The sequence below is a fragment of the Mustela erminea genome, chromosome 6 (assembly GCF_009829155.1).
Source record: "Mustela erminea isolate mMusErm1 chromosome 6, mMusErm1.Pri, whole genome shotgun sequence".
Lineage (NCBI taxonomy): Eukaryota > Metazoa > Chordata > Mammalia > Carnivora > Mustelidae > Mustela > Mustela erminea.
The window spans coordinates 88,485,419-88,512,896 of NC_045619.1; the positions used below are offsets into that span (position 1 = coordinate 88,485,419).

A 27,478-nucleotide genomic window follows, 5' to 3' on the forward strand; every position below is an offset into this window, starting at 1 on the left:
GACTTTATTTATTTAGGGCGCCTGGGTGGCTCAGTGGGTTAAGCCGCTGCCTTCGGCTCAGGTCATGATCTCAGAGTCCTGGGATCGAGTCCCGCATCGGGCTCTCTGCTCGGCAGAGAGCCTGCTTCCCTCTCTCTCTCTCTGCCTGCCTCTCCATCTACTTGTGATTTCTCTCTGTCAAATAAATAAATAAAATCTTTAAAAAAAAAAAAGACTTTATTTATTTATTTTTAAGATTTTATTTATTTGAGAGAAGAAGGGAGAGAGAGAGAGAGAGAGAGAGAGAGAGAGACAGACCATGAGTGGGGGAACAGATGGACCCAGAGGGAGAGGGGCAACAGACTCCCTGGCAGAGAAGGGAACCTGACTCTGGGCTCAATCCCAGGACCTCAGGATCATGATCTGAGCCGAAGGCAAACATTTAATCAACTGAGCCACCCAGGCACCCCACCATGTGCGAAATCTTGAGGTTAATTTGATCTTCTGCACAGGCCTCATAGTAAGCCTGCTCCTTAGTTTGATTTGAAATGGTGGTGTCCTGGGGCACCTGGCTGGCTCGGTCAGAAGAGCATGCAACTCTTGATCTCAGGGTTGTGAGTTTGAGCTACATATTGGGTGTAGAGATTACTCAAATGAATAAAACTTAAAAAATTTTTTTGGAGGTGCTGGGTGGCCCCACATTGGGCTCTCTGCTCCATGGGAAGCCTGCTTCTCCCTCTCCCACTACCGCTGCTTGTATTCCCTCTCTTGCTTTCCTTCTCTGTCCAATAAATAAATGAAATCTTTAAAAAATTTTTTTTCTGGGGTGCCTGGGTGGCTCAGTGGGTTAAAGCCTCTGCCTTCGGCTCAGGTCATGATCCCAGGGTCCTGGGATCGAGCCCCGCGTCGGGCTCTCTGCTCCACGGGGAGCCTGCTTCCTCCTCTCTCACTCTCTGCCTGCCTCTCTGCCTACTTGTGATCTCTGTCTGTCAAATAAATAAATAAAATCTTTAAAAAAAAAAAATTTTTTTTTTTCTTTTTGAGGATTCCTGGGTGGCTCAGTTGATTAAGCATCTGCCTTTGGTCCAGGTCATGATCCCCTGGTATGGAGCCCCACAATGGGCTCTCTGCTCAGTGGGGAGCATGCTTCTCCCTCTCCCTCTGCCTACTACTCTCCCTGTTTGTGCTCTCTCTTTGTCACATAAATAAATAAAATCTTTATTTATTTTTTAAAAATATTTTATTTATTTGTTTGTCAGAGAGAGAGAGAGAACAAACAATCAGAGTGTCAGGCAGAGGCAGAGAGAAGAAACAGGCTCCCCGCCAAGCAAAGAGCCCCAGCGGGACTCAATCCTAGGACCCTGGGATCACGACCTGAGAGCCAAAGGCAGCGGCATATCCAACTGAGGCACTGAGGCACCCATAAATAAAATCTTAAAATTTTTTTTAAAATGTTGGTGTTGCAACATTTTCTTTCTTCCTCCCCACCCCCCTGCTATTTTCTTATTTCCTTTCCTCTCTTTCAGCATTTGGTCTGCCCCTTGCCTTTGCCAGTGACAGACTTCTTTTTATTTCTATCTCACATTGTTTCTTTCTTTTTTTTAAAGATTTTATTTACTTATTTGACAGGGATTACAAGTAGGCACAGAGGCAGGCAGAGAGAGGAGGAAGCAGGCTCTCCACCAAGCAGAGAGCCCAACGAGGGGCTCGATCCCAGGACCCTGGGATCATGACCTGAGCCGAAGGCAGAGGCTTTAACCCACTGAGCCACCCAGGTGCCCCTCACATTGTTTCTAATACACCCCTCACTCCCACCCAGGGGAACTGGAATCCCCAAGCTGTATTTTTCACTTTGGGAAGGTGTTCCTCTTCAGATGACTCCAGTGAACGGGAGTTACCCAATAAAACTTAACTGATACTAAGGCCAGAACTGACACCTAAAGGACTTGAACAAGGTTCAATAATAACCCTGTATTTGCTTTCTCTTAATTTCCTCCTCCTTATTTTGTCTTATTCCCTGCCAGAGCTCTTCTGGGTTTTTTGTTGTTGGTGGTGGTGGTGGTTCTTTTTTTTTTTTTTTTTTTTTAATTTTTACAAAAAGCTAAAATTTAGAAGTTTACAGACATAACACAGGAGAAAATAGTTTAATGAACTCCTGTATTCCCATCACCTAATCTCAGTAATTATCAACATTTTGCCAATCTCGTTCCATTCCACATATTGTTTCCAATTTTTATTATAAAAATAGTTTTTTAAAAGTTTAAAGAATATGACGATTACCCATACACCTACTACCCACACTAAACAATTGTTAATGTTTTCTCCTACTTGCTTCAATATACGTATGTGACCCATTTGAGAGTCTGTTGCATACATCATGACCTGTCATCCGTAAATATTTTTTTTTAAGATTTTATTTATTTATTTGATTGATTGACAGAGATCACAAGTAGGCAGACGGGCAGAGAGGAGGAAGCAGGCTCCCCACTGAGCAGAGAGCCCGATTCGGGGCTTGATCCCAAGACCTTGGGATCACGACCTGAGCCAAAGGCAGAGGCTTTAACCCACTGAGCCACCCAGGCGCCCCATGACCTGTCATCCATAAATATTTCATGAAGCACCTCCTAAACAGCATTTTTCCTACATAACCACAATCCCATTATCACACTTAAGAAAACTTTTTTTAAGGTTTTTTTTTTTTGTTGTTGTTTATTTATTTAACAGAGATCACAAGTAGGGAGAGAGGCAGGCAGAGAGAGGGGGAAGCAGGCTCACCGCTGAGCAGAGAGCCTGATACGAGGCTGGATCCCAGGACCCTGGGATCATGACCTGAGCCGAAGGTGGAGGCTTAACCCACTGAGCCACCCAGGCGCCCCAAGAAAACATTAAAAATTTTTTTTTTTATTTAAGTAATCTCTACATATAATGTAGGGCTCAAAGTCCCAACCCCAGTATCAAGAATCTCAAACTCTTCTGACTGAGTCAGCCAGGTGCCCCCTCACACTTAAGAAAATTAACAGTACTTCCTAATATTAGCTAATATTCAGTTCACTGGATTTCCTTAATTGTCCCCAAAATATATAGCTACTTTTAAATTTTATTTTATTATTTTTAAAGATTTTATTTATTTGAGAGAGAGAGCACGAGGGAGAAGCAGACTCCCTGCTGAGCAAAGAGCCTGAGGCAGGGCTGGATTCCAGGACTCTGAGATCCAAAGGCTGATTTTTTTTTTTTTAAGATTTTATTTTTATTTATTTGACAGATCTCAAATAGGCAGAGAGGCAGGCAGAGAGGGAGAGAGAGAGAGAGAGAGGAAGGGGAGCCGGCTCCCTGCTGAGCAGAGAACCTGACGTGGGCCTCTATCCCAGGACCCTGGGATCATGCCCTGAGCCGAAGGCAGAGGTTTAACCCACTGAGCCACCCAAGGGCCCCCCAAAGGCTGATCTTAACTGACTGAGCCACCCAAGTGCCCCCTGGGGTAATTGTTTTGCAGACTATTCTACGTTTGTTGATTATCTCCTTGTAGTGTGATGTATTTAACTTATTCCTTTAGCCCTCACATATTTCCTGTACATTGCTAATTAGGTCGAAAGGTTGATAAGATTCAGATTAAACACTTTTGACAAAAATACTTAATAGACAATGCTATGTTTTTATTTTATCTCATCAAGGACCACATAATGTCAGTCGTCCTGCTATTAGTGTTGCAAAGTTTGATCACTTGGGTAAGGTGGTGATTATCAGATCTCTCCATTTTAGATGACTTTTTTTTCCCCTGTACAATTTGCCAGTAATGTGTGTGGTGATATTTGTCCCCATGATAATATCTCGTTCCCCTATCAGCCTGTCACTTAAAGTTTTGATGACTGATGCCACCCGCCTGAATGAATTATTTCATTTTGGGTTGCAGAGTGGATGATGATTTTCTAACTCTTTCATTCTTACTACATTTATTAGATGGAAATCTTTTAAAAAAGAATTTTCCCTTATCAACAACGGATGAACTACAGTTCTTCCTAAGGGAGTAAATGCTTAATTCTTTTTTTTTTCAATTACTAATTTTCAGAGTAAGGAGTTGGTATAAAAGTTGTCTTCAGTGTGGCAAATTAGTTTTTTTTAATCTTTCTTTTCTTTTTTTTTCTTCTTTTTTTTTTTTTTTCTTTTGAGTATTACTATAGACTTCTGTGGTTTTTGCCGTCTCTTCACACCCATCTCTTCTCCTTCGTTTCCTTTATCCATGGCGACTGCCAACTCTCTCCTCACTCGCCTGGGCTTTCCAATCAGCCCGCTAGGGGCCACTAGCTTCCTCCCTGTCCCTACGTTGCCGCTCTATCATAGACTTGGCTATCCACTACCAGGTGTTGTCTCACTGGTGCCGACGCTGTCCACGGAGCCGCTCTAGGCTGTTGGGAGGCCGTCCGCACTGCGTGGGGAAGGTTTGGACGACGCAGTCGCCTCGCCGGCCCCCGGGGCGGTTAGCGCTTCCGGGGTCGGAGGGTGCGCGGGGTTGAAAGCGGGCCGCTCCGCCCCGTCCCCCTCCCAGACCAGCAGAGGCAGCAGCCGGAGCAGCCGCAGCCTGCGCCCTCTCCCGCCCGCCCGCCCTCCGCCCGCCCGCCCGCCCTCCGCCGCCCTCCACCCGCCCCGGGGTCTCTTTCCCCCTTCCTCCTCCTCCTCCTCCACCCCCCCCTTCCTCCTCCGCCCGCCCGCGGGGCCCCCCTCGCCTTCCCGCCCGCCCCTATTGTTCCGCCCCCGGCCTCCCGCCCTTCCCCTTCCCGCCCGCTCCCCTTTTCCCCTCAGTCGCCTCGCGCCTGCAGGTAAGCTTCAAAATTCTCCCTCCGCCCCCAGCTATAGCTCTGTTTCCACTCTTGCCATCTTTCTCAGCGGGCTCCGGTTCTCGTCACGAGCCCCGGCCTCGCGTAGTACCGCGTGAGCGCCTACCCCCTCACTCTGGCTGGCCGGCCATTCACGCGAGGCCCTGGCTCAGGCGCGGCCTAGTAGGCCTCGCGCAAGGCCTACCCCCCTCCCCCCGCCTTTTCCCGGTGGCGGCTGCGCAGGAGTCAAGGAGGGCGCGCGCGCGGTAGGGGGGGCGGCGGTGGATTTGTTGGTTGAAGGGGGTGGGGGGGAGGCGATGGCCGGCTTGCTGGCCGGGCGGGTGAGCGCGGCTCCCCGCGGGGGTCAGGCGCTGGCGCAGCCACACGAGGAGGCGCTACTAGTCCGGCCCCTCCCCCTGGATCGCAGCGCCCCCCCCCGACCGAACCGTTTATTTTTTTTCCCTTCTCCTTTTTCTAGCGGAGGCATGGGGGGGGCATTTTTTTAATTGGAAAATGCTTGGGTGACCGAGGGGAGGGGGGCGGCGGAGTTAAAGGGTAAACGGGCTCCCAGTTACCGAGTTATTCAGGACGTTCTTTCGGGGTAACGAATTTTGAAATCACAAAATGCCTGCCGATACAGACGCAGGCCGAGCTATTTATAGGAGAAGGGGTAATAGACTGCAGGATTAACAGCTGGATTGCTGGGATTGGGTACACTTACATTGACCCAGTCAGGAGAAAATGACAGGGATTTCTTGGATGTTTGGAGTTAGAAATGCAGCTTTGTGTAATCACGAAATGGCCTTCTAAAAGATTTTCAGTGTTCTTGCCCTTTCTTAGCTGCGTTATTCTGGTGTTTGTAAATTGATTTCTGTTACATTTGAGTGGAGATAAGCTAAACTGCCAGTATTGTACCATATCTCATTAAAAAGAAAAAGTCATTCTTACAGACATAACTCTTGTCTCCCCTTTTCCACTCTGCGCCCTCCCCCTCAGCACTGTTGTTTTTTCATGAGTGAAAAGTGTTGAATTCTGGGATTTTGCCAGCAGTTAATTCTATTTTGAAGATGGGGGGATGAGGTGCCTTGGGGAAGCAAAGCCCATCTTTTAAATCATGCTCTGGAGGTAACGGGGGGGGGGGGGGGGGGTGGGCAGCTTGCCATAAACAGAATGATCTGGCAGCAACTTAAAAACACTTTTTAAATGTTTAGGGATGGACTTTGTGTTAGAGCAGAGTTAAAACGGTGGCTGGTTTGTGAAGGAGGAAAACTAGCTGTAGGAGAGTCATTGATGTTCAGTTTTGAAGGGATGGTTTCTAAAAATGTCACTGGAGAAATTTACCAACTTTGGAGAACCTTTTTAAAGCTAATGCTGTTAGGTCCTAAGGAGGTGTGGTAGGAAAAGGTATATCCAAAACCAGATTCTATTTCTGCATGTAATTTGTTACTTGAAAACTGAAATATTGGGAACATTGTTTCAGAGGCTAGATGGGGAAAGAGCTTTCTTTGTAGGAAAGGTTGATTACTGCTCTTGCTTAAAACAGCTACAATAAATTTTTAGCAATACCATTTTTTTTCCATTGTTTTTTTTGGAAGAAAATTCAAGATTTAATAGATTTGAATAGATGGAGTAGTAACAAAGGTTAATACACAGAAGCAAGGAAAATTTTCAAACCTGAGTGGTTATCAAGTTGGGTTGGGAAAGGGGATAGAAGAAAGGACTCGGGCTGTACTTAATGTACTGAATGTTTTCCCAAAGGGAAATACGGAATCCCACCCTTCATAGAAGGCTTTCATAGATAATGCCATTTTCAGTGAGATGATTGATTTAAAACTTAATAAATTATTTGGTGTCATCTGTCAAGATGTGAAATTTTAATGTGAGAAACATCTCAATTTTTTAGCTACAAATTGTTGCGAGTAGGAAAACTTAGTGTCTTCTAGCTTTCAGCCTGAGCTCCTACCTAACAAAGAAGCAAAAGGTCATCTGCCTCTCTCTAGTTGATTAGTTTGAGGTTTGGCCTCATGATTTCCAGGTGTTTCTGTATCATGTCAAAGCTTATTCTGCTGAAGGACAAGTGCACATTCAGCAGTTCCCTTACAACCATTGCCGATTGAAGGAATCCTCATCCTGAGAGTCAGCAGAAACCCTGCCATTAAGGAGAGCAGACTGAAAAGTCGTCTTCCATACTCTACAGAACCTGAGCTGTAAATGGTTGTCATTAGTGCAGTTGTGCTGGGTATACACAGGCTTGCCAACTGATAGGTTGTCATTTAAGGAGAAGAGTCCGGAAACACTGATAATGGTGAAAATGATTTTAGGAACTATTTCTCCTATTGTTTTCCCTTTCTGATTTTGGTCATGTTTGCTTTTCAGTTTTTGGCTTTCACCCCCACCAGTGACCAAAGACTTGACCACTCAAAGTCCAGCTCCCCAGAACACTGCTCGACATGGACACCGGTGTGATTGAAGGTGGATTAAATGTCACTCTCACCATCCGGCTACTTATGCATGGAAAGGTATGCACCAGCTTGGGAAATTGGGTCATAGTAACTGCTCAGGGAGAGGCCAGGAAGAGAGGGCATGCATCTTGGAGCTCATCAGATTAGCACTGTGGGGCATCTGGCGTTAGCACTCTTCTCTATCAGAGTAGATGAGAGTGTAGTGGGAAAATGGACAGACTTTAGTAGGAAGCTCCACTGAGCAGGAAAGGCTTAACTAGAGGATGGAGCCAAAGACTGTCTCATATCTGGATAATAAGGTTTTGCCTGTAGAGGTTGCTATAGCTTGTGATAAGTAGATCTCCTTGGCCCTGACAATTTTGGGAAACTTAAGGTGGGGGGTGGGAGGTGATGTATATGGTACTTTAAAAAATAACATCTTAAGCACAATAGCATTTAATTATTACTGCTTCATTATTCAGAATTTTGGGATATCTCATTTATGTTTTGAGCAAATACAAGAAAAAGCTCACCCAGTCCCCTTTCCTATAAATCTTAATTTTCACATTGCTTCGAACAGTTAAAAATTCCTTTTCATAATAATGAACACTTGGAGTTTCCTCTTATTTGATGCTAGTTTTTTCCCTTGCAGGAAGTTGGCAGTATCATCGGAAAGGTAAGACAGTTTCACTTCAACTCTAATTACTGTTTAGTCAGTCTGGGTTGAAATAGCATTTGGGGCTCACTCTTGACTTTTCCTCTTACAGAAAGGAGAATCAGTTAAGAAGATGCGTGAGGAGGTAAGTTATGTGGGGGGAGTTAAGGGAGTGTTAAGTTCTAAAGGCAAAAATTTTCTTATTAATGAGTGATTGCAAGGGGAAAGGTCTCAAAAGGAAAATGTATTTTTCTGGTTTGGTTATTTGTAACAGCATATAGTATGCTGGGAAATGTAGATCCTGTGTCTTAGTTCACTCAAGCATTAAGGCAGCTACTGTAGTCTGAAGACAAACATGAGCAAGTGTTTGAAATAATGCTGAAATTGCCTTCAGTCAAAATAACATAGGCAGCTCCTTGCTTATCTTATCGGGGGGGGGGGGGGCTGTTCTGTATATACTCAGATCTTTTTGTCTTACTTAACCTCTCGGCCTTGTTTTTTATCCAGAGTGGTGCACGTATCAACATCTCAGAAGGGAATTGTCCTGAGAGAATTATCACTTTGGCTGGACCCACTAACGCGATCTTCAAAGCCTTTGCTATGATCATTGACAAACTGGAAGAGGTGTGTTGTTCCCTCTCATTCTGCACTTAGTCTTTGTTTTATTTTACTTTCGGGTGTTTTTTAAGTTTCATTTTTTTATTGAGAGTGTGTGTGTTTGCGCGCGCACGCATGCCCACCCTCAGGAGGGGAGTGGCAGAGGGAGAGGCAGAGAGACTCCTCGAGCCCATTCCTGCTGAATGCAGAGCCCACACGCAGGGATCGATCCAAGGACCCTGAGATCGTGACCTGAACTGAAATCAAGAGTTGGCTGCTCAGCCATCTGAGCTACTCAGGCACCCCTCCCCACATAGTCTTCCTTTTAAAGTGCTAGACAGCTTAGTCATTTTCTGAGAACTTTTAAATCAAGGAAAAAATGGGTCATAAATATCTATGAGTCCTTCCTCCACTTTAGTGTCCCCCAAATCTGGCCATTAAGTGATTTGAATCATTAAAACAAATTGCTTGACTATTACTTGGTACTCAACATAAAAAAAAAGTGAGAAACTAGCATCTTTTATTTTCATTTTTTTTGACTGACCGTTTTGAAGGTATGACAGTACTGTATTACTCAACATTACATTTCCTGATTTATAGTTGAGTGAATCTAAATGTGCTTTCTTTAGGTGCCTTGGTGAACACTACTGTATAGTATGAATAAATCGATACCTTTCAACCTTGGGTATAGTTAAGTTTTTAAGAAAATGAGTCTGCTAATGTTGTGTCAGACCTGTATTTGCCTCCTCCCCTTCTTCAGTAATGCTGTTAGTGCTAATGCTGCATTTGACACCACAGGCAGAGGAGAGCTGTTGGCTGCTGCTTGAGTTGGTGGTTGGATACTTAATGGTGCCTGAAATTTTATCATGGCCAAGATCAGAAATGCTATCTTTTGACCTGCAGGGCCCTGCTAATCCAGATCCTGAAGCTTAAAAAACATTCAGAAGATCTATTCATACTTTAACTTGCCCTTGACTTTAAGGGCTTATGTTTAAGCACTTTCCAGGTCTAGCTATTACATAGAGATTAGGCTGAGAAGTGATGTTTTACACCACTTAATCCTCAGGAGGCTAAATTTAACTAGGTTAAAACATGACTTTTTGGGTGTAGCATATTGTTATGGGAAAGATGGTGGGCTTTGGAGCCAAATACAGTCATTTAATTTAAAAATCTCCAGCTTTTTAGATGTGATTGAATACTTGGCCTCAATTTTATTATCTGTATAATGGTAATATTACCAAGAAATTAAAATAATGATAGTAGAAATACACAATTTAATCTTCCCAGTTTTCTGGTAGAGCAGAATTGGTTCTTTGAATATTCTAGATTATATTGTTTCATCTTTCTTCTAATGTTTTATTTAATTTTGACTTTGATAATTGTTTTACTTTGCAGTCAGCTCTAATTTCCAGAACTAATAATCACTTTGCTTCCTACCACACTCCATCTTACCCCTCCATGAAGGAAACTATATTTAGGGCTAACCCTGAAGAAATTTGTAGATGTTTTTATCTTTTCAGAAATAGTTGTTTTGGGAGGTGGGGAGGCAATATTTGAACTTTTGCTGATGGTAGATCATGACATATTTCCCTTATTAGGTTAAAACAGTTCTGTTATAGCAGTTCCGGGTCTCAGGGATCTGCTGAAACTTATATTCTTTTGTTCTGATAAATTTCTTTTTGAAGGACATCAGCAGCTCTATGACCAATAGCACAGCTGCCAGTAGACCCCCAGTTACCCTGAGGCTGGTGGTCCCTGCTAGTCAGTGTGGCTCTCTCATTGGGAAAGGTGGTTGCAAGATCAAGGAAATACGAGAGGTTCGTAACTTTTGTTGTTTTCAAAATATTTATTATAAATACGGCTTTCTCTGTTAATAGCTCTTAGTATGGCTAGGAGACAATACTGAGATGAATTAACAATATTGAGATGAATATTGTTAAAGTAACATTCCTGGATGGATTGGGAAGACAACATTGATACATACATAAAATGTAGGGGTTTTTTGTTTGTTTTTTTAACAATTCATATGTCCTAAGAAGTCAGAAGGTTAATCAGAATTTCTAATGGGTGAACATGACCTGGTTTCTTTTGTTTTTGTTGTTTGTTTTTTGTGTATTTTAGAGTACTGTGCTGGGGGTTGGGGGGACAGAGGGAGAGGAAGAGAGAATCCCAGGCAGGCTCCATGGCCAGTGTGGAACCCAGTATGGAGCTTGATCCCACTATCCTGTAAGATCATGACCTGAACTGGAATCAAGAGTCGGACATCTGACTGAGCCACCCAGGCGCACCGTTTCCATTTTTTAATTTGGCAACTTTTCCACCATACTACGTAGTTTTTTTCATATCTAAGAAGATGAAAGTTTGATATATAATACCTTCTTGGCCTTGGCCAAACTCCTACTGAACAGCAAGGAGAAATAAGGAGATATAGTAGGATGCAGTTGTAATTGTGTTCCCTTTTAAATTGTGGCTCTTACATTGAATTATGGAAGCTTTTAATAGTGTCTGGGAGTTACTAAATTGGATGTTGGAATGAAATTTGAGTGGCTTCTAAAGGAGTTTTTAGGAGCTTGACCATACATGCCAGGAGAGCAGGGATTTTGGTTTTATATATTCAAGCAACCTTGAATGGTTCCTGACACACAGAATGGGCATGATAAAAATATTTATTTAATAAGAGAATGAAAAGTTGGTGTTACTTGTGGAGATTTTGTTTGATGGCCCGCGAAGCTACCATTAGCTGAAAGGAAACTGCCTAGAAGGGCCTTTTTCTTGAGAGCAGCTTAAATTTAGGCTGTTGTTCAGGTTTATTCTTGACTTTCAGAGGCTAATTTATTTATAACTGTGATTAAATAGTCCTATCTGGAATAAGGGAAGAGTGGGAAGGGAGAATAAAAAGGGTAAAATAGGAGATGGGATAAGTATCTCTACTGAGTGTTCAACTCTAAAATTGCTGCTTAGGGAATTGGAAGAGTATGAGCTGTTTTTATCTGATTTTTAAAATTTCTTTTTACCCCAAAGAGTACAGGGGCTCAGGTCCAGGTGGCAGGGGATATGCTCCCCAACTCAACTGAGCGGGCCATCACTATTGCTGGCATTCCGCAATCCATCATTGAGTGTGTGAAACAGATCTGCGTGGTCATGTTGGAGGTAAGCCCTCAGGCTCATGCTGAGAATGGGGGGTTATTCTAGGGAGACAGACTGCTCTATATTTAGTAAGACTAGAATTAGGTGAAGCTGTTAGAAGCTTCCAGTGGGGGTGGGGAAGAGGTTCCCTGAGTTCATATTTTCCTTCCCCCAACTTTGAGTTTTCTTACAGTCTGAGCAAAAATAGAAACTGTTAAGCAGTATGAACTTTTGGTTTACAACAATGCTAGTAGGGTTGGTAGGGGAAGATTGACTACTTGGACTGAGTGAACCAAAGATGTAACTGGGTTCTGAGGAACTGACTTAAGTTGCCTTTGGATTACAGTATTTTGGCTGTGAACAGTTTTGACGCATTCTTCAAATTAATTTTTGTGTTTTAAGGCAGGATTATAAACAAGATAGTTATATGGGAAAAAATTGACCCATAGTGATGTTTTTGAATGGTTTATGAGGTCCTGGTAGCATATGTTAGAATAGCAGAATTAAGGGAAAATCTTTTCAGAATTGTTAGGGAATTCATTCCATGTTGCATGAAAAAGGAAAGTAAAATTTTCAGAATGTTGACTGAACCTTTGAACTATTTCTTGACAGTGTCTGTATTATCCTAGGGATAATACTGGAGTGTTTCATTTCCTATTTTGGCTTCATTTTTTACGTAGGCCAGAATGTAAGATACTTAATCACTGATTACATACGTACGCATAGAGGTTTGTCGTGTTCATTAGGTTCACTTGAAAACGTGGAAATAATGCGTAAATTATTACAGGGGAATCTGCCTTGATGAGAATTAGTGTGAGCTGTGTAGTCCACGGACCCATCTTACTGCTTTAAAGGCAAATAACTACAGATGATTTGAGATTAGATCTAGCCAGAGACAACGTTGGTAGGTGAAGGGATGGAAATTAATACAGTTTTTAATTTAACTGATCTGTGTGAGCTTAAGCCACACAGCTGAAGCAGCTTTGAAACCTTATCTCTTTTTGTTTTTTTCCCCTCTGACTCTCTCCCAGTCCCCCCCGAAGGGCGTGACCATCCCGTACCGGCCCAAGCCGTCCAGTTCTCCAGTCATCTTTGCAGGTGGTCAGGTAAGAAAGTTCTTATTGGTGGGCTAGAATGAACGAGGATTATATTTGAAATGTCAACTTTGCCAGCAGCACACCAGGCCACTCTGCATGCTTGCTGAAACCTGTATTCTGGCCATAGTTTGCCGTGCTTTTGGTTTTATTTTTTTGTACTGGAGAAAGCTATGAATGCCAAGCCCTTACTTAATTTTTAGCAGACAATGGGAGTTTTGTAGGCACTCGGAAGGGGGAGTTTACTTGGTGATTTAAGGTGGGTTGGGTTAGAAGAAAGGGTTAAATTGCCTTGGTGTCACCACTACTCTCCCTGTCCCCCCCACCCGCACCCCATCCATGCTTTTTTATGTGTGGGGTGTTCTTTAGAGGTCTGAATAAAAATACCAAAGAACTGGACCTCTGAAGGAGATTCTGGATGGTGGTCTCAAAATTGGGGGGTCCTAAACTTGAGTGTCCTACAAACTTCCCTTCCCCCCCACCTCACCTCCCCTACTCCTACCCCTTCACTCCCAAACTCCAGTGAATTGTTTTCCCAGGCTCTTAACCTTATAAACGCTGGTTTGAATCCACATGGGATAACTGAAACCAGCCGGGGTGAGGGTTCAGTGTGCGAGAATAGAAGGGGGAGAGCATGTTGGGCTGTGGTGCTATGACCTTTGGTGTTAGAGTAAGAACACCAAAGCACCCCCTTGGCCTCTTTCTACTTCACCCACCTAATCTCTTGATCCTTGGCACATGGTTTATTCTGAAGTTAGATTTTTATGACAGGAGCATGGATCAGAATCATGGTAGTTTTATGCGTTGCTGGTTAGCATTTAAGGAGTAGGTAGGTCAGTTTTGTAAATGTTGGGGTTCAGGATGAAATAGAGATCTTCATTTTGGTGGCTTCCTAAGCAGGTGCATTGCTCAAAATGCCTTTTCCCAGTGAGGAGCTGGCCTGTTAAAAGCACACTTAATTCAGTTAGTTCCATCTTTTGTTTGAATTGGGGGAAGCATAAACTTGAAGTCCATCTCATTCACATTCTGTTGTGAGTTGGCATAAAACAAGAAGATTCTGGGGACTTAGTTTGTCATGTGCTTCTGGGAGCTTTTGCAAGAAATCATGTTGCAGTGTTAACCTTGAGACAGTTTAGTACCTTGCTTTCTACAAACTGGATTGGTTAAAGGGTTCTGTTAAGTCTGGATAGACAAGCAGGATAAACAAAGGCCCAGAGTCAGTATAGCAAGGACGCTTAGCCTTAGGAGTTTTCCCTTCTCCCCAGGAACTCTAGGTTCCTGCTCTTCCTGGATTCTTCCACTCCCGTTTGGGATTATAAAGAATCCCATGCTGTGTAGCAGCAGTCCTCTCTATAATTCTTCGTTTCCCTTTCCTTTCCTCTCCTCCTCTTTCCACTTCCCACTTCTTACCTCTTTGCTTCCCCATCTCCCTCCCTCCCTCCCTCCCCCCTTTATTCAGTTGACCACCCTCTAAAGGCTTAAAGCTTCTTTCATGAGTGGCCCTGATTATTCCCATGGCCTTTTTAAATGGACTGGTTCATGCAACGTCCACAGATGGACCTGTATCTTTTGTTCCTTTGTGACAAAAGTGGGCTCTGTAGGGGTTCAACTTAATCCCACATGACCAGTAGCTGGCATCAGCTCTGTTGCCCCATCCCTCCATTCTTACTGAAAATAGTCCAATTGTGCAGTGTGATACCTGCCACAAGGTAACTTTTTTTTTTTAAATTCACTGATTGCAGCTCGTTTCAAATTGTGTCGTGAGCTCCTTTTTAAAGGAAAAGAGAAAATTAAACAACTTTTTTTGTGTGAATTTCATGCTGGTGACAAGGTGCCGGATTGACAGCCCTGGAGACTGAAATCCTCTATTTATCCACAGGACAGGTACAGCACAGGCAGCGACAGTGCGAGCTTTCCCCACACCACCCCGTCCATGTGCCTCAACCCTGACCTGGAGGGACCACCTCTAGAGGTGAGAGGGGATGTTCAGTCTCCAAGGCTCACTCAATCCTTCCGCCTCAGCCGAGACTGCCAACACGCGGGGGGCCAGTGGCGCTGGTGATTTTTGTGCTGTGGACACCACCTGTCCACGGGGACCTGGACTGACCCCCCCACCTCATTTCACACAGGCCGCGTAGCCCACCAGATGGTAACACCAACTCTCTTTTTTTTTTTCCCTTTTTTTCCTTTTTTTCTTTTTTCTTTTTTTTTTTTTCTTTTTATTTTTTTATTTTTTTTATTTTTGTTGTTGTTGTTCAACCCCTCTTCCCCATCTCCCACTCTTCCTATCCCATTTTCACCTTCTACCCCAACCTGGGTGCAGTTTTGGGGGTACTGGCCACTGTGATGTGAAAAGCTTCACATCCCGTTAACCAGCCACTCCTTCCCCTCCCTTCTTGTTCCTTCTCCTTGTCCCCCACCCCGTTGCCCTGAAGACCCAGCTCCCTTTTTGGAGGTTATGGTGTGGGGGGAGGAGGGTGTAGTGGGAGCTGCAAGTGCCTTTTATGGAGGGGGAGGTGGGAGAAGGTGCTGCAGGGTTTAGCACACAATAATTTGTTTTCATTATTTATTTATTTATTTATTTTGCATTCTTGTGGTCAGCTCCCTAGTGTTAGGTACTCAGCTAGCTTCCAGTGCATTTAAGGTCTTTAGGCAGATGCAGAGAAAAAAAAGATAGGGAAAGGGAAGTGTTTCAAAATATGTCACGCAGGTTTGTGCAAAACAAATCATTCATGTCACCATGATTGGTATATAAGGGTTGGGGTGGTTGAGGGAAGAGACCATTTTCCTCCTAGGCTGTGTTGAATATAGGGAAAAGAAGGGGGTTTGGTCAGTCGAGGCATTGCTTAATCCCACTTCCCACCTTTCTATTAAGAAACGTGTGTTTTGCCTTTGATTGCAGGGAACATGGCTCCCTTCATAGGTTTCCTGGAATAAGGCATCATATTTAGGTTTCAAAGGCGGCCAACTCAGGCCTCACTGTGATTATGAGATATCACCAACTGCCTCAGTCTCTGACCTCCCCCATCTCTAGTTCAACTCTGGCTTCCTGGCTAGTTGAAATCCGTCTCCCCTTCTCCCACTGGGTGGCTGTCCGTGATTGGTTTTTTAATAGGAACTGTTTTCCTCCTTTTGTAGGCCTATACCATTCAAGGACAGTATGCCATTCCACAGCCAGATGTAAGTTTTGTTTTCGCTTCTTGTTTTGAAAAGCTCCCTCTCCCATCCAAAATTGTTTTCACTCTTGTATATAGGCAGAAGTGAGTTGGGTCTTAAACATTTACAGTATTGTTTCCCTCACAAGGTGAAATGAGCCCCATATTTTGGCCCTTAAATAATCTTTAATCAGGGCCACAGTAGCACCTTGTTTGCCTTTTGACATACTCACTGGAAATTGGAATTCAGCAGATTATTAGATTCTGCTTTACCCCATGTTCCATATTATTCTATCTGAAAGAGTTCCATGCTGTATTGTCATTTGTTGTTCCAGGGCACAGTTTAAATTGACAATGGACTGACTGTGCATCTCTTCAGAGAGTCTTTTCCATGAGTGGGGGGAGTGGGAGGTTGGGCTTGTCCTTTGGGTACTTCTCAATTTGAGGTGACAATTTAAAAAGCATCTGCATGGGTGGGAAAGGGGCTTATTTTGCACAGGGAGGGATAAGAAGCTGAATATTTGGGGATTCAACTTAGTAAAAACCTTTCTTGCCACTAAACACTCCTTTTTAAAAGCGCTAATATTCAGACTTCGTCTCTGCACTTTCTCTGTCATTACTAACCCTTTCAGGTGCTGAGCATTAGACTTGGGAAGTTGGGTTTGGTTCTTGGTCAGTGCTTGGCGCAGGAAGGGAAGTAACCTTTAGGAGGGATTGTTTTACAACAGCCAGGATAGTTTGTATAGGTGAAGAAAATTAGCTGTAGAAACCCACTGGGTGTGGGGGTGGGGCTGAGCCCAGTTTGGTTTTATCTTAATCTCTCTTCTTGCAGTTTCCCTGCCCTCTCATCTCCTTCCCTTGTCCCAGTACTGACAACCCTGCATGGTGTGTTTTCCCTAGCACCACTGCACAGTTTGTTTACCTAGCCTGTCTGTGCTTGTCCCTGGGGCAACTGTTGCAATGGCTGCAAACACCTTCATTATTAGCCCACAAGGGGATGGTTGTCGGGCAGGTGCTGCTGCTTTTCTTTTCACACACCCAAGATGCATTCATTCTTTTGTATTGATGCCCTTTCTACTTCTCACCCTTAACTTCATATTCTGCCCACCTCCAGGATTGTGGTTATATAAGCCCCATCTTTACTCTGTTTTGTAGTTTTAGTGGTAGACTCAACTTTGGGGATCAGGAGCTCTGCATTTTCGAGTCTGAATGTGCTTGAGCCCTGGCTCTGTTACTCTTCTAATGCCAGCCTCTCCTGTTTCCTCCCTGCAGTTGACCAAGCTGCACCAGTTGGCAATGCAACAGTCTCATTTTCCCATGACGCATGGCAACACCGGATTCAGTGGTATGGATACCTCAGTGTTTATTTCTGTAAGGTGTAGTGCAAGACAGAGGCCAGCCCCAAGGTCTCAGTTTGGCATCTGTTTAAAACATACTTCGTTACCCAGCATCCTGCTGGTTTAAAGTTGCCTGTCTTCTATCACTAAACCGAAGGAGGTAATGTGTTTGTTAACTTGGTTTTCATTTGGGATGAGTTATTCTTTTTTTAAAAAAAAAAAAAAAAAAAAGGCCCTGGAAGGTTTGGGGTGAGGTTTGGGGATGCTTGTCAGGCAAAGGGTAGGCTGATATTTCTTCCCATCCTCACTGCTGCCCCTTTGATCTGATTGGCACCCCCTTTCTCTCCGCCAGCTATTCAGAGATCTGGGTAGAAAATCCATTTGTGCCAAATTGTGTAGTGGTTTTTGGTTTTGTTTTGTTTTGTTTTTGGGGCTTTTTTTTCTGTATAAGGAATAACTTGTCCGATAGGGTTAGGATGAGACCACCAAACTCATTTTCACTTGTATCTTAACAGGCATTGAATCCAGCTCTCCAGAGGTGAAAGGCTATTGGGGTAATGATTAAAAAAAAAAATCTGTAGTATTCTACTGTTATATTAATAAACTGGTGGGAGTCTTGTTTCACTGCCCATGACATACCAGCAAGATGCACATGGCAGAAAGGAGCTGAGAGAGCAAAGGGGTGGGCCTGGTGCCCCTGAGGGTCCCTTGATGGATCTGGCCAACCCCCTTCTAAAAATGTTGAGTTTAGCAGCCACAGCTGAGAGTAGGACTAGCTTTGAGAATTAGCCAGCCAGCCTGGTTCTCTCCAGGTGTTAGTATTATTGATGGGTATGGGTGTTTGCTGATATGATTTTTTTTCTTTTTCTTTGGAAAACAATAAAAACCAGAACAAATTACTGAGCAATTGAGGGAAAGACAGGGAATAAATCTGGAGAAATGAACTTCCCTCACCTGGCTGCCATTTCATTTTCTTTGACCTTGAAGTGTAGGTTAGGATTGGGGGAGGTGTTAATCTGATACAGGTATATTTAAAGCAACTCTGCATGTCTGCCAAAAGTCCATGTTACCCAGTAACAGGCATGATATTGGCACTGGTGCTAGTGAGCATCAGGTGAAATAAAATTGGAACACAACAGCAGCAGGAAATCTTAAGCAGAAAAGGGGAGCAGTGCAGAAGGATTTGGTTAGATTTTGGTCCTACCACATTCCCTTGCTCCTTGCTTCCATCCCCTTAACACCCTAATAGGCTGGGCTTTGCAGGAAATGGCATGAAATCAGCTCTTCTGAGTTTACAGAGGAACCTTTCCAGCATTATTTCTGTACCCCTTTCCCCCTCTTTCCTCCTTGGAGGCTTCCAAGTTAGTGATGAATCCCAACAGCCAATGCTGGGTTTCCAGTTTGTTTTCTTCTGTTAGGTTTATGTGCAAATCAGTGGGGGTTTGTTTGCTATGCATTGAACTTCCTTGCTCTCTTCTGTCTTTTAGCAGGTTTGGATGCATCTGCTCAGACTACTTCTCATGAACTCACCATTCCAAATGATGTGAGTATGATTAATAGGGTTGCATGGGATAAAAATAAGAAGAGTCGATACAGTGTCATGCCATTCTTGAGGCCTAGTGGGGAAGGACATGGTTTTGTTTTTTTTTTTTTTCCAGATCCCGAATTAAACATTTTAAAAGCATGTAGAATCATAAATAAAAACTGATGGAGAAAATGCGTAAAACTGTTGTGTTGAGGTATCATGAGGTAGAAAGAACCATTTTTGTCTCAGATACAAATTCCCATTGGCTTTAGTTTCTTGGATGATCCGAAGCCTTATCCTTAAAGGAGGGGCCATTGAATGAATGTTCTGTCCAACATGATAGTCGCTAACTGCATGTGGTTGTTTGAATTGTGAGAATAATAATATCAATTTCTCAATCTCACTAGCCACACTAAAGGTTTTCAATAATTACGTGTTATTAGTGTCTACAGTATTGGACAGTGTGAATGTATAGCCATTTTTTTTTTTCACAAAGGCAAAAACGTTATAAATTAGGCAGAATTCTTAGCAGTATGTGAAAATGGTAATCTTAGCATGGTAAGTTTAGACATCTTTGTTGCCAGAAACCAGAGACCTTTATTATCCCTAGCCATGAGAAACTGATTTGTTAGCATATTAGCTCTGCTTTATTTTGTTTTTGGATTGGTACTCTAGGAAATGAGCTAATGCTCCTCAGAGTCCATGAGCTAAGAGTTGGCTCTGACCTGTGGTAGTCGGACAAAATAGGGCAAGACTTGGAGATGCAATCTAGAATCAAGTTATTTAATCAGGAGTATGTGAGTAGGGTATGTAAGATGCAGATAGTAGTTTCAGTTACCATTATTGTGGATCCAAGCTGTAGAAGACTAGAGGGGTGGGATGGACTTCTTGGGCCTAGCCATGCATCTCCTAATTTTGGTATGCCTTGTTTCTTTTCTTAAGTTGATTGGCTGCATAATCGGGCGTCAGGGCGCCAAAATCAATGAGATCCGTCAGATGTCTGGGGCGCAGATCAAAATTGCGAACCCAGTGGAAGGATCTACTGATAGGCAGGTTACCATCACTGGATCTGCTGCCAGCATTAGCCTGGCTCAATACCTAATCAATGTCAGGTAAGTGTTCCTTCCCTACCTTTTGTCTTATTGTTGGTAACACATTAATGTGTGTGTTGGGGAAAACAACAGTGTATTAAAGGTGGGAGTATTTGGGGGATGGGAGTGGGGATGGATGGAGATAGCAATAAAGTCTTGCCCTGCTTTGATCCATTCTTAGTGTAGCAAGCAGAAAAAGTAACAAGATTGGAATAAATTTGTTCGGGGGAGGGGAATAGAATGCTTGGCATTTGACTTGACGGTTTTAGGCACGGAAACAGTGGAGCACATTTTCACTAGTAGCGTATAGTGCTCTGGCTGGAGCATCCATACTAAGAAGCAGATGTGGGTCTCTTGCCGTACATACCCTAGACCAATATTTTACAGATGGAGGTTAGTCTCCAAAGTGCCCTAATTGGAGTAAGGATAATGAAGTAGTAATGTGACGGCAAGGCAGTTTCTAGGAAGCAGTGATTACCATTTATTCTGAAAACATACATTTTTCTAAAGTTGCAAATGTGTTCCATTGTTCAGGGCTTGTGGGAAAGGGGAGGCACAGGTTTTGGACGACTATTTCAGAAATTCCTAGCCTGTTCTTTGGGTTTTTTTGTTTTTGTTCTTGTTTTTTTGTTTTGTTTTTTTTTTGCCACCATCTCATACCATAATGGCTTCCTGAGGTTTTATTCTCCTCACCCAAACCTAGCTGATGTTACTGCACAGGACAGCCAAAGTGGAGCTGTTTTAAGTCGGGGTGGGGCGGGGGGGGGAGCATCCTACAAAGCATTCATATTTCTTGCTTTCTCAGCACATATGCTTCAGTCACGATCTTAATTGCTTACTAACATGCTAAGCCAGGGTTAGCAGTCCATTTCCCCAGGGGGCTTAGCCATCTTTCTCTTGTAGATTTTTGTCTAGTTCTCACTTACTCTCTGTCACAACTGTTCAGTTTCTGTTGTGCATAGAAGGTGTTCTGAGTTCCTGAATCTAGGGCAAGGGAAAGGAATTCATAAGTGTGAAGTCTGTTTTGTTATTCTGCTTACACTGACTTTGTAATTATTCCAGTCTTTTATCTCCTGGTTAAGAATTTATCAGTTCCCCCATGGTTTTGACTTTTGCCCTAAGCCTTTTATAATGCCTTGAGGTATTGACTAGTATCTATGTAGGAAAGATTTCATGTGTCTGGATCTGTTTCAGCTACCAAGCACATCAGATTCTTCATGTTCATTAGGAAATGGTAGTAAGCTTTGTGTAGAGGCTGTTTGCAAAGGTTTTTCTTGTTTCTAATTGGGATATGGGCAGGGCAGGTCTTAGGTGGTGAGATTCATGTTGTTGGAAGGTGGGGATTCTTGTCTTCTGCTTGGGTAGGCTTACACTAAATACTGTCAGGTAGTGCTTAAATGGAAGCAACTTGTTTGACCTTAGGTCATAAGGAAGCAGAACATGTCCACCTGAGTTTCTGGATTCAGTTGCTCTCCAAGGATCCTCCTTGGAGGATGGCTGGCCATTTAGGGTTGTCCCGTTTCATGAAACTGACCAAACTATGAGTTTGGGTCACAACTTTGTGAGGCTTCATTTAACACCAAAGCAGAGATTATGCATGCACAAAACTTAATCTTCACTCTCCCATCTTGGCCACGTTTGAATCCAAAAGCGAGCTGGTTTTATTACTACCAGGCAAGAAAGATTTCTCAGCTTTCAGGAATGGATTTTGAGCATTTCCGCTCTTACTCTGTCAGTGTGGGTCCTTTCTTTATTCCTGCTTTATGGATTGTAACGTCTCTGGACTTCAGTAAACAAAATGGAATCTTAAGAGGAGGGGCCCTGCCCTTGAAGAGTTAATCTTGTGGCTAGGTTGTCCAGACAGTCTTTGACAAATACTGCGGTTCTGGCTTAGATGGGTGGGCGTTCGGAAGGTGCTGGTCATTAGGCTATTTGGACTTCACTTCAGGAGTCTGAGGCGTATTTTTACTTTTTTAAATGAGTTTTTCGGGAGTGCTTGAGTATTTTTCAGTTCTGTGAGGTCTATTTGAGAAGTATGTTTCGTGAAAAAGAAAGGGCTTTTTTTCCTCACCCCCACCTCTTACCAGAAAGGAAGCTCTCCTAGTTGTTATCTACACTTTTGTTCTCAGCATTTTTCTTTAAAAAGGCTACATTCTTTCAAGTTGAAATTAGTGACCTACTTCGGTTTCTTGTCCTTTCCCATCCTGGTACATTGGTTCATTTGTTGTAGAAGATGGAAGCACACTTCAGCATTAGGGGGGAAAGTTTCTAATTCTATAGAATAATATTCTACACCTTCTCAAGGGATTGGTGAGTGTAACACTTTTGTTCCTTGTTCGGAGATTGCTCTGAATATTCTTTCATTTTCTACTTTGAAATCATTTCTTTCTGACTTCTGGGTTGCATCCACGTGTCAGATACATGGAAGTGTGTTTTGTGTGATTTCTTTTCTCAGTCTGTCTGCTTTTTCTTCACCATAACAGTTTTATATAGCCTTGTGGAATGGGATTTGGTAAAGTGTACGTTTTTTTAGAGGGTGGGACACAGACTGAAAGAGGGGCATTTTATCACAAGTTGGTATTAGGTCTTCCTAATTTGCAGCCAGAGGCACTTAACTGATAACAAGCGGTTTTTGTCCTGTACTTTATCCCTTTTGTGGTCTTCCCTTCCACCCACCCTTTTTTTTTTGTTCCTTTTTTCCTCTGTTACAGTTTAGAAAACGCTAAACCCTCCTCCCAGGCAGCCTCCGTCACGATCCCTGATCACCTCAGCATCAACCTCTCTCAACCCTCCACCCCTTCTTCTTCTTCTTCCTCCTCCACCACCACCCCCTCGCTCGCCACAGCGGGGACCTCCGACGCACCCTCCAGCCTCCCCAACCCTCTTCCGACCGCCCCTTGTGTCTCCAGTCTGCTTGGCATGAAACCCATCCCTCTCCTGGCTCTAAATGTTGTGTCTGCTGCTAAGGGGACCGGGGCTTCTGCTACCACCACCACCACCTCTGCCGTGCCATGTGTAACTAACAAACTGAAAGGCGAGAAACAGAGATTCTCCCCCTACTGATTGAGTATCTTGAGGTACCCCCTCAAGTACTTCTTGGTTCATTTTGTTTTTCTTTGTTAACATTGGTGAGAACCAAACAATTGTGAGCTTGTGATCGTTTCCTTTTTACTATTTGGGGCATAACAGGGTGGGGGTGGGGGTAATGGTAACCTGGGGTTAGGGTTAGGCCATTTCATCTGAGTGCCTGTTTCAGAGTCTTACTTGTTGAATTCTTTATCTAGAGCCACAGTTCTTGCTCTTCTTTTTCATTCTGTTACTTTTTTGTAGCTTTATTCTGCATTGCAATATAACAATGTGTTAGGCTCTGTGTTAATGAATAAAAGCTGCTCCGTTAACCCCCCCCTTTTTTTTTAATTATTTAATGGTTAAGTTATCAGCAGGCCGTCATGGCCAGATATGTGTTTCTAGCTGTAATAAAGTTGCCACAGTAAGAACTTTAGTTGACTGTGTGCTGTGAAGGGTGACGGGGTGGGCACTTGTGACTTGTGGCTGCTCAACTAGGGAGTCTGGAACGTGGACTTGGGCCTGTTTGTGTCCCTGGTTGATTCAGTAGCAGTCCTTTGTCATTCCCCACAAAAGGAGATGGGCCAGTAGCAGGTTACAGCCTGAGGGTCTTCCTTAATTGGCATTAAGATGCTTTAGTGAAAGACCAGTTTCTCTGACTTCTCAAATCCCTTACCTTGCCAACAGCAGCAGGTAACAAGGGGGTGCATCCCAGGATTGTTGCCTCTGGTGAGTGGTTACTGTGAGAATCTTTTATAGAGCATACATATAAAGAAGTTACTTCTTGACCTAGAATGGGAAGGCAAATTGGAAAAAGTCTAATAAAGTTGACTGGCTTTTGTCTGCATTTCTCTGAATGAGAAGTATCCCTCTTCCTATGACACTGGGTAAATCTTGAACAAACCAGCCTGTAACATCATCCGAAATTTGACAGGATTCACTAGTTATCCCATACCCACCCTGATTACCAAGTTCCTTTACCCTTCCTTCCGTTCCCTGCTCCTGCTTCTGTCTCCCACCAGCCCTCTCACAAGTAGAGAATTATAAACTTAGATTTAGAAGGAGCCCTTAAGATCAACTGTAACTCACCAGTCCCCTCACTTACCAGATTAAAAAAAGCCTTGGAGAATTTAAATTCACAGATCACATGAGTGACTAATCTGCACTAACAACTTGTGCTTCACTTTTAACTCAAGTGTACTTTATCTCCCTGAAGTTAATTTTCCTTGTCCCAAAACCACAGCTCACTCTCCACAAAAGACTAGAAGTGCTGTAGGTGGGATGGCAGAAGGCCTCTCATGCATGGTCTCCTATTCACCCTAAATGCATATGGCTCTTCTTAGGGCATTAAGATAATGAGAGATTTTTTTCTGTTGACCTTTTCTCACATCTCATTTGGTTTACAGTATTTAAAAAAAAAAAAAAACCTAATTGCTGATAAGTATTGCAGCATGTTATCTCATGGCGTTGTAGTCTCTCAGTCCCACATTTGGCCTATGAAATTAGTGTTCCTTGTCCCAAGTTTGCACAGAGGAGCAGCCTTCATTTCATTGTCCAGATAGTTTCCTCTTGTTAGTTGTTGGTGCTCCTTTTTCATATGGTCCAGCTCTCCCTTAATAAACTAACTCTTTCTCTAGTTAGGACTTTATTCTGCCTGTACCGTCTCCCCCTAGAGACCAGATTTTTATTTTATCTAGTTCTTGAATAGACGGCCTCTTTACCTAATGAGTGCTCTCTAACGGAGGAGTGCAGGGAAGGAGGCAGATGCCAGCTGTGCCACCATGATCTCCAGGGGTATTGGTGGTAAATTTTTAAAAACTTTTTGAGTTCCCTATGTGGTCCTTATTACAGAGTCCTTAGCATGGTACTCCGGTTGGGTTTTCCCTTCTTGCCACCTTCCCACCCCCTGCCTTAGTCACTGCTTAGGCTGTATATAAATTCTGGATAGGTTTTTTTGTTTGTTTGTTTGTTTAAGATTGTATTTATTTGGCAGACACCGCGAGAAGAGGGAACACAAGCAGAGGGAAGTAGGAGAGGGAGAAGCTGGCTTCCAGCTGAGCAGGGACTCCCCTTGTGGGGCTCCATCCCAGGACACTGGGATCATGACCTGACCCGAAGGAAGACACTTAATGACTGAGCCACTCAGGAGCCCCTAAATTCTGGATACTTCTTTTTGAGCTCTTTTTCTTGCCTGAGTACCATGACCTTCTTGCATGAACTTAATTTTCTTTTAGGTCTTAGACCGGAATTGTTCCAGCAGCTCCATCCTGAACCTTCACTCCTCACCACTCTTAGGTTCAGGACTTACTGTTTATTATGTAGCCCTAGGTCATCCTATTTTGAGATTGGCGAGAATCTGCCCCCTATAAAAGAACTAACTATTCCCTCTTTATGCTGGGGTAGAAATACCATTTTAGACTTACATACAGTTTGTTGCTGAAGGACCTGTTTCCTGGTTCTCGGGTGTTGTGTTGTCCTTCCTCACCCCCCACCACCTTGGCTTTGCATTGTTGTGGAAGGCAGAGATGGCAGAATACCATTCATTTTGTTCTTGACTAGATACCACAAATAGGTTATGCCAGTTAGTTGAAAAGCCTCATGAAATAAACTTATGAATTGAAATGGAGTCTTACACAATTAGTTCTATTCAGAGTGGGGGCTAAAACTTGCTGGGTGTGTAATACTCAGTGAAGCAGGCTATAAATACCTAAACAGTCCTTCAGAGTTCAGAATTGGGTTCCAGGACCTCAAGTGATAAGATCTGTTTGTGACAGAAAGGCACTGTAGCTGGCTGGGTATGTCTGAATGGAGAGTTTAGCTTGAGGAGCCCAAAGCTTTGGGAGCTTCTAGAGTGAACCAGGGAATTGTTGAAACATGTTGGCTTCTGCTTTTTAAGTCTGAAGGCGATAGGTTGGGTGTAATTCTTATACTTAGTATACTTGCTCTTCCCTTTTTAACATCCCCTAGCGTTTAAAACTATTATTATCTCTTAGTGGAATAATTCTTCACAATGCTAGAGAAACCCAGGACGGAAGACTTTGTGACTCTGTTGCTCTGTCTCAATATTAGCCTCATGAGGCTACTTTCAGATAAAGGTTTCCTAAACTGCTTTCTATCAGTAGCTTGGGAAGAGCTAAAATAAGCCCAGTAAAGAAAAGGTGCTTCTGTGTAGTAGGACCCTGTAAGAGGAGGTTTTAGTGTGTGGCATATTTTTGGAAAGCATCTAACATCTCCCAGATACTCCAAAGCACTTCATTAAAGGAGCCCCCACAGTTGGTAACAAGAGTCTATTTCCTTTAGTTCTGGGATAATTTTCCTCAGAAAGCTTGGATTACAGGGGTTTCAGAGTCATGGTACAGGTTAATCCAAAAAATCTTAAAATGTCTCCTTTGACATTGAAAGTTTCAGAGAGGTGCAGCTGGGCATTCAAAAAACTAACTTTGAGTTCTTGTTTATTTTTTGTGTTACAGGCTTTCCTCGGAGACGGGTGGCATGGGGAGCAGCTAGAACAATGCAGATTCATCCATAATCCCTTTCTGCTGTTCACCACCACCCATGATCCATCTGTGTAGTTTCTGAACAGTCAGCGATTCCAGGTTTTAAATAGTTTGTAAATTTTCAGTTTCTACACACTTTATCATCCACTCGTGATTTTTTAATTAAAGCGTTTTAATTCCTTTCTCTGTTCAGCTGTTAATGCTGAGATCCATATTTAGTTTTATAAGCTTCTCCCCCCCCCCCCTTTTTTTGGCTCATGAATTTTTTTTTTTCTGTTTGTCATGGAAATGTAAGAGTGGAATATTAATACATTTCAGTTTAGTTCTGTAATGTCAGGAATTTTTCAAAAAAATTAAAAGATGGACTGGAGCTTTTTCTTTGTGAATAGAAACTGGATGCCACAGTGATTCATGTGGGTTTTATTCCTGTTGTCTTGCTGTTCTTTTTGCACCTTTTATGCCTCAAAGGACAAGGACCCTGCTTGGGTTTTGAATATAAGCCTTTATTCCAGTTAAGATGTTTTCTTCTGTTTTACCAATCCATCTTTTTTTTGTAGCCCTTGAACCAATTTTCCCTTGAGCCTACCTTGCAGAGTAACCAAATAACGTCCAAGCTAGCCGTGTGCCCTTTGTCCGAAAGTTTGGAGGAGGGTTACATTTACCTAGGACTTGTCTGCAAAAAATAGGAAAGCAAAGCACTTCCACTGGGTGGGAAAGGGGCTGGGGAAGGATGCACGAGCATACTGTGGGAGCAGCTGAATGTGTGTGTGTTGGACTGGAATTCAGGTTGCTGAGCATGTCTGTCCCATACTTGGCCAAGCTAAAAACCAGTCTTTTGTTTTGAATGTTCATTTACAGTTATCTCTATAAGGATATGTGTTTTAACATTTTCTGTCTTCTCCTAAAGTCCTAAAGATGTACCTGTTCTCGTTTATGCAGATGATTTTAGAAGGTTGACACTTTGAGTGATGTTCATTTAGTGGGAGGAAGAAAGCATAAAAGGAGGAAGAACTTGTCCAGAGTCCTCAGATCATGTCTGGAGCCCAAGGCTCCTACTTCAGCCATGTGTACTACCCCATACATTCACCAAGAAAACCCTCAACA

At 43.2% G+C, this 27,478-nt stretch overlaps 1 protein-coding gene and 1 long non-coding RNA gene across 16 annotated transcripts; one reads left to right on the forward strand and one right to left on the reverse strand.

The window, feature by feature from the left end:
* Positions 1-4,683: 4,683 nt before the first annotated feature.
* Positions 4,684-26,782, forward strand: PCBP2 (poly(rC) binding protein 2). Of its 15 annotated transcripts, none has more exons than XM_032348400.1 (15): positions 4,684-4,793; positions 7,167-7,309; positions 7,884-7,907; positions 7,999-8,031; positions 8,394-8,510; positions 10,169-10,300; positions 11,505-11,633; positions 12,629-12,715; positions 14,583-14,675; positions 15,842-15,883; positions 17,131-17,203; positions 17,711-17,749; positions 18,683-18,738; positions 19,663-19,832; positions 26,348-26,766. In XM_032348400.1, the coding sequence occupies exons 2-15, from the start codon at positions 7,241-7,243 to the stop codon at positions 26,382-26,384; spliced, it is 1,101 nt and encodes a 366-aa protein (XP_032204291.1). In that variant the 5' UTR covers positions 4,684-4,793; positions 7,167-7,240; the 3' UTR covers positions 26,385-26,766. The 15 variants fall into 15 exon arrangements, with proteins under 15 accessions (XP_032204291.1, XP_032204292.1, XP_032204293.1 ...); XM_032348401.1 differs by having other exon boundaries at positions 18,686-18,738; XM_032348402.1 differs by having other exon boundaries at positions 12,641-12,715.
* On the reverse strand, positions 21,780-24,633 carry LOC116593853. Its single transcript, XR_004286972.1, has 2 exons — positions 23,554-24,633; positions 21,780-23,148 (listed from the first exon to the last, which is right to left on the reverse strand). It is a non-coding gene; the product is annotated as an uncharacterized LOC116593853 (long non-coding RNA).
* Positions 26,783-27,478: the final 696 nt, after the last annotated feature.

What these genes read in the sequence shown, in the direction of transcription:
- PCBP2 (XM_032348400.1), top strand. Translation starts at nt 7,241, where the DNA reads ATGGACACCGGTGTGATTGAAGGTGGATTAAATGTCACTCTCACCATC. An exon ending in TCTGCGTGGTCATGTTGGAG is followed by an intron (nt 11,634 to 12,628) that starts GTAAGCCCTCAG and finishes TTTTCCCCTCTG; the next exon opens with ACTCTCTCCCAGTCCCCCCC. An exon ending in TGGAGGGACCACCTCTAGAG is followed by an intron (nt 14,676 to 15,841) that starts GTGAGAGGGGAT and finishes CTCCTTTTGTAG; the next exon opens with GCCTATACCATTCAAGGACA.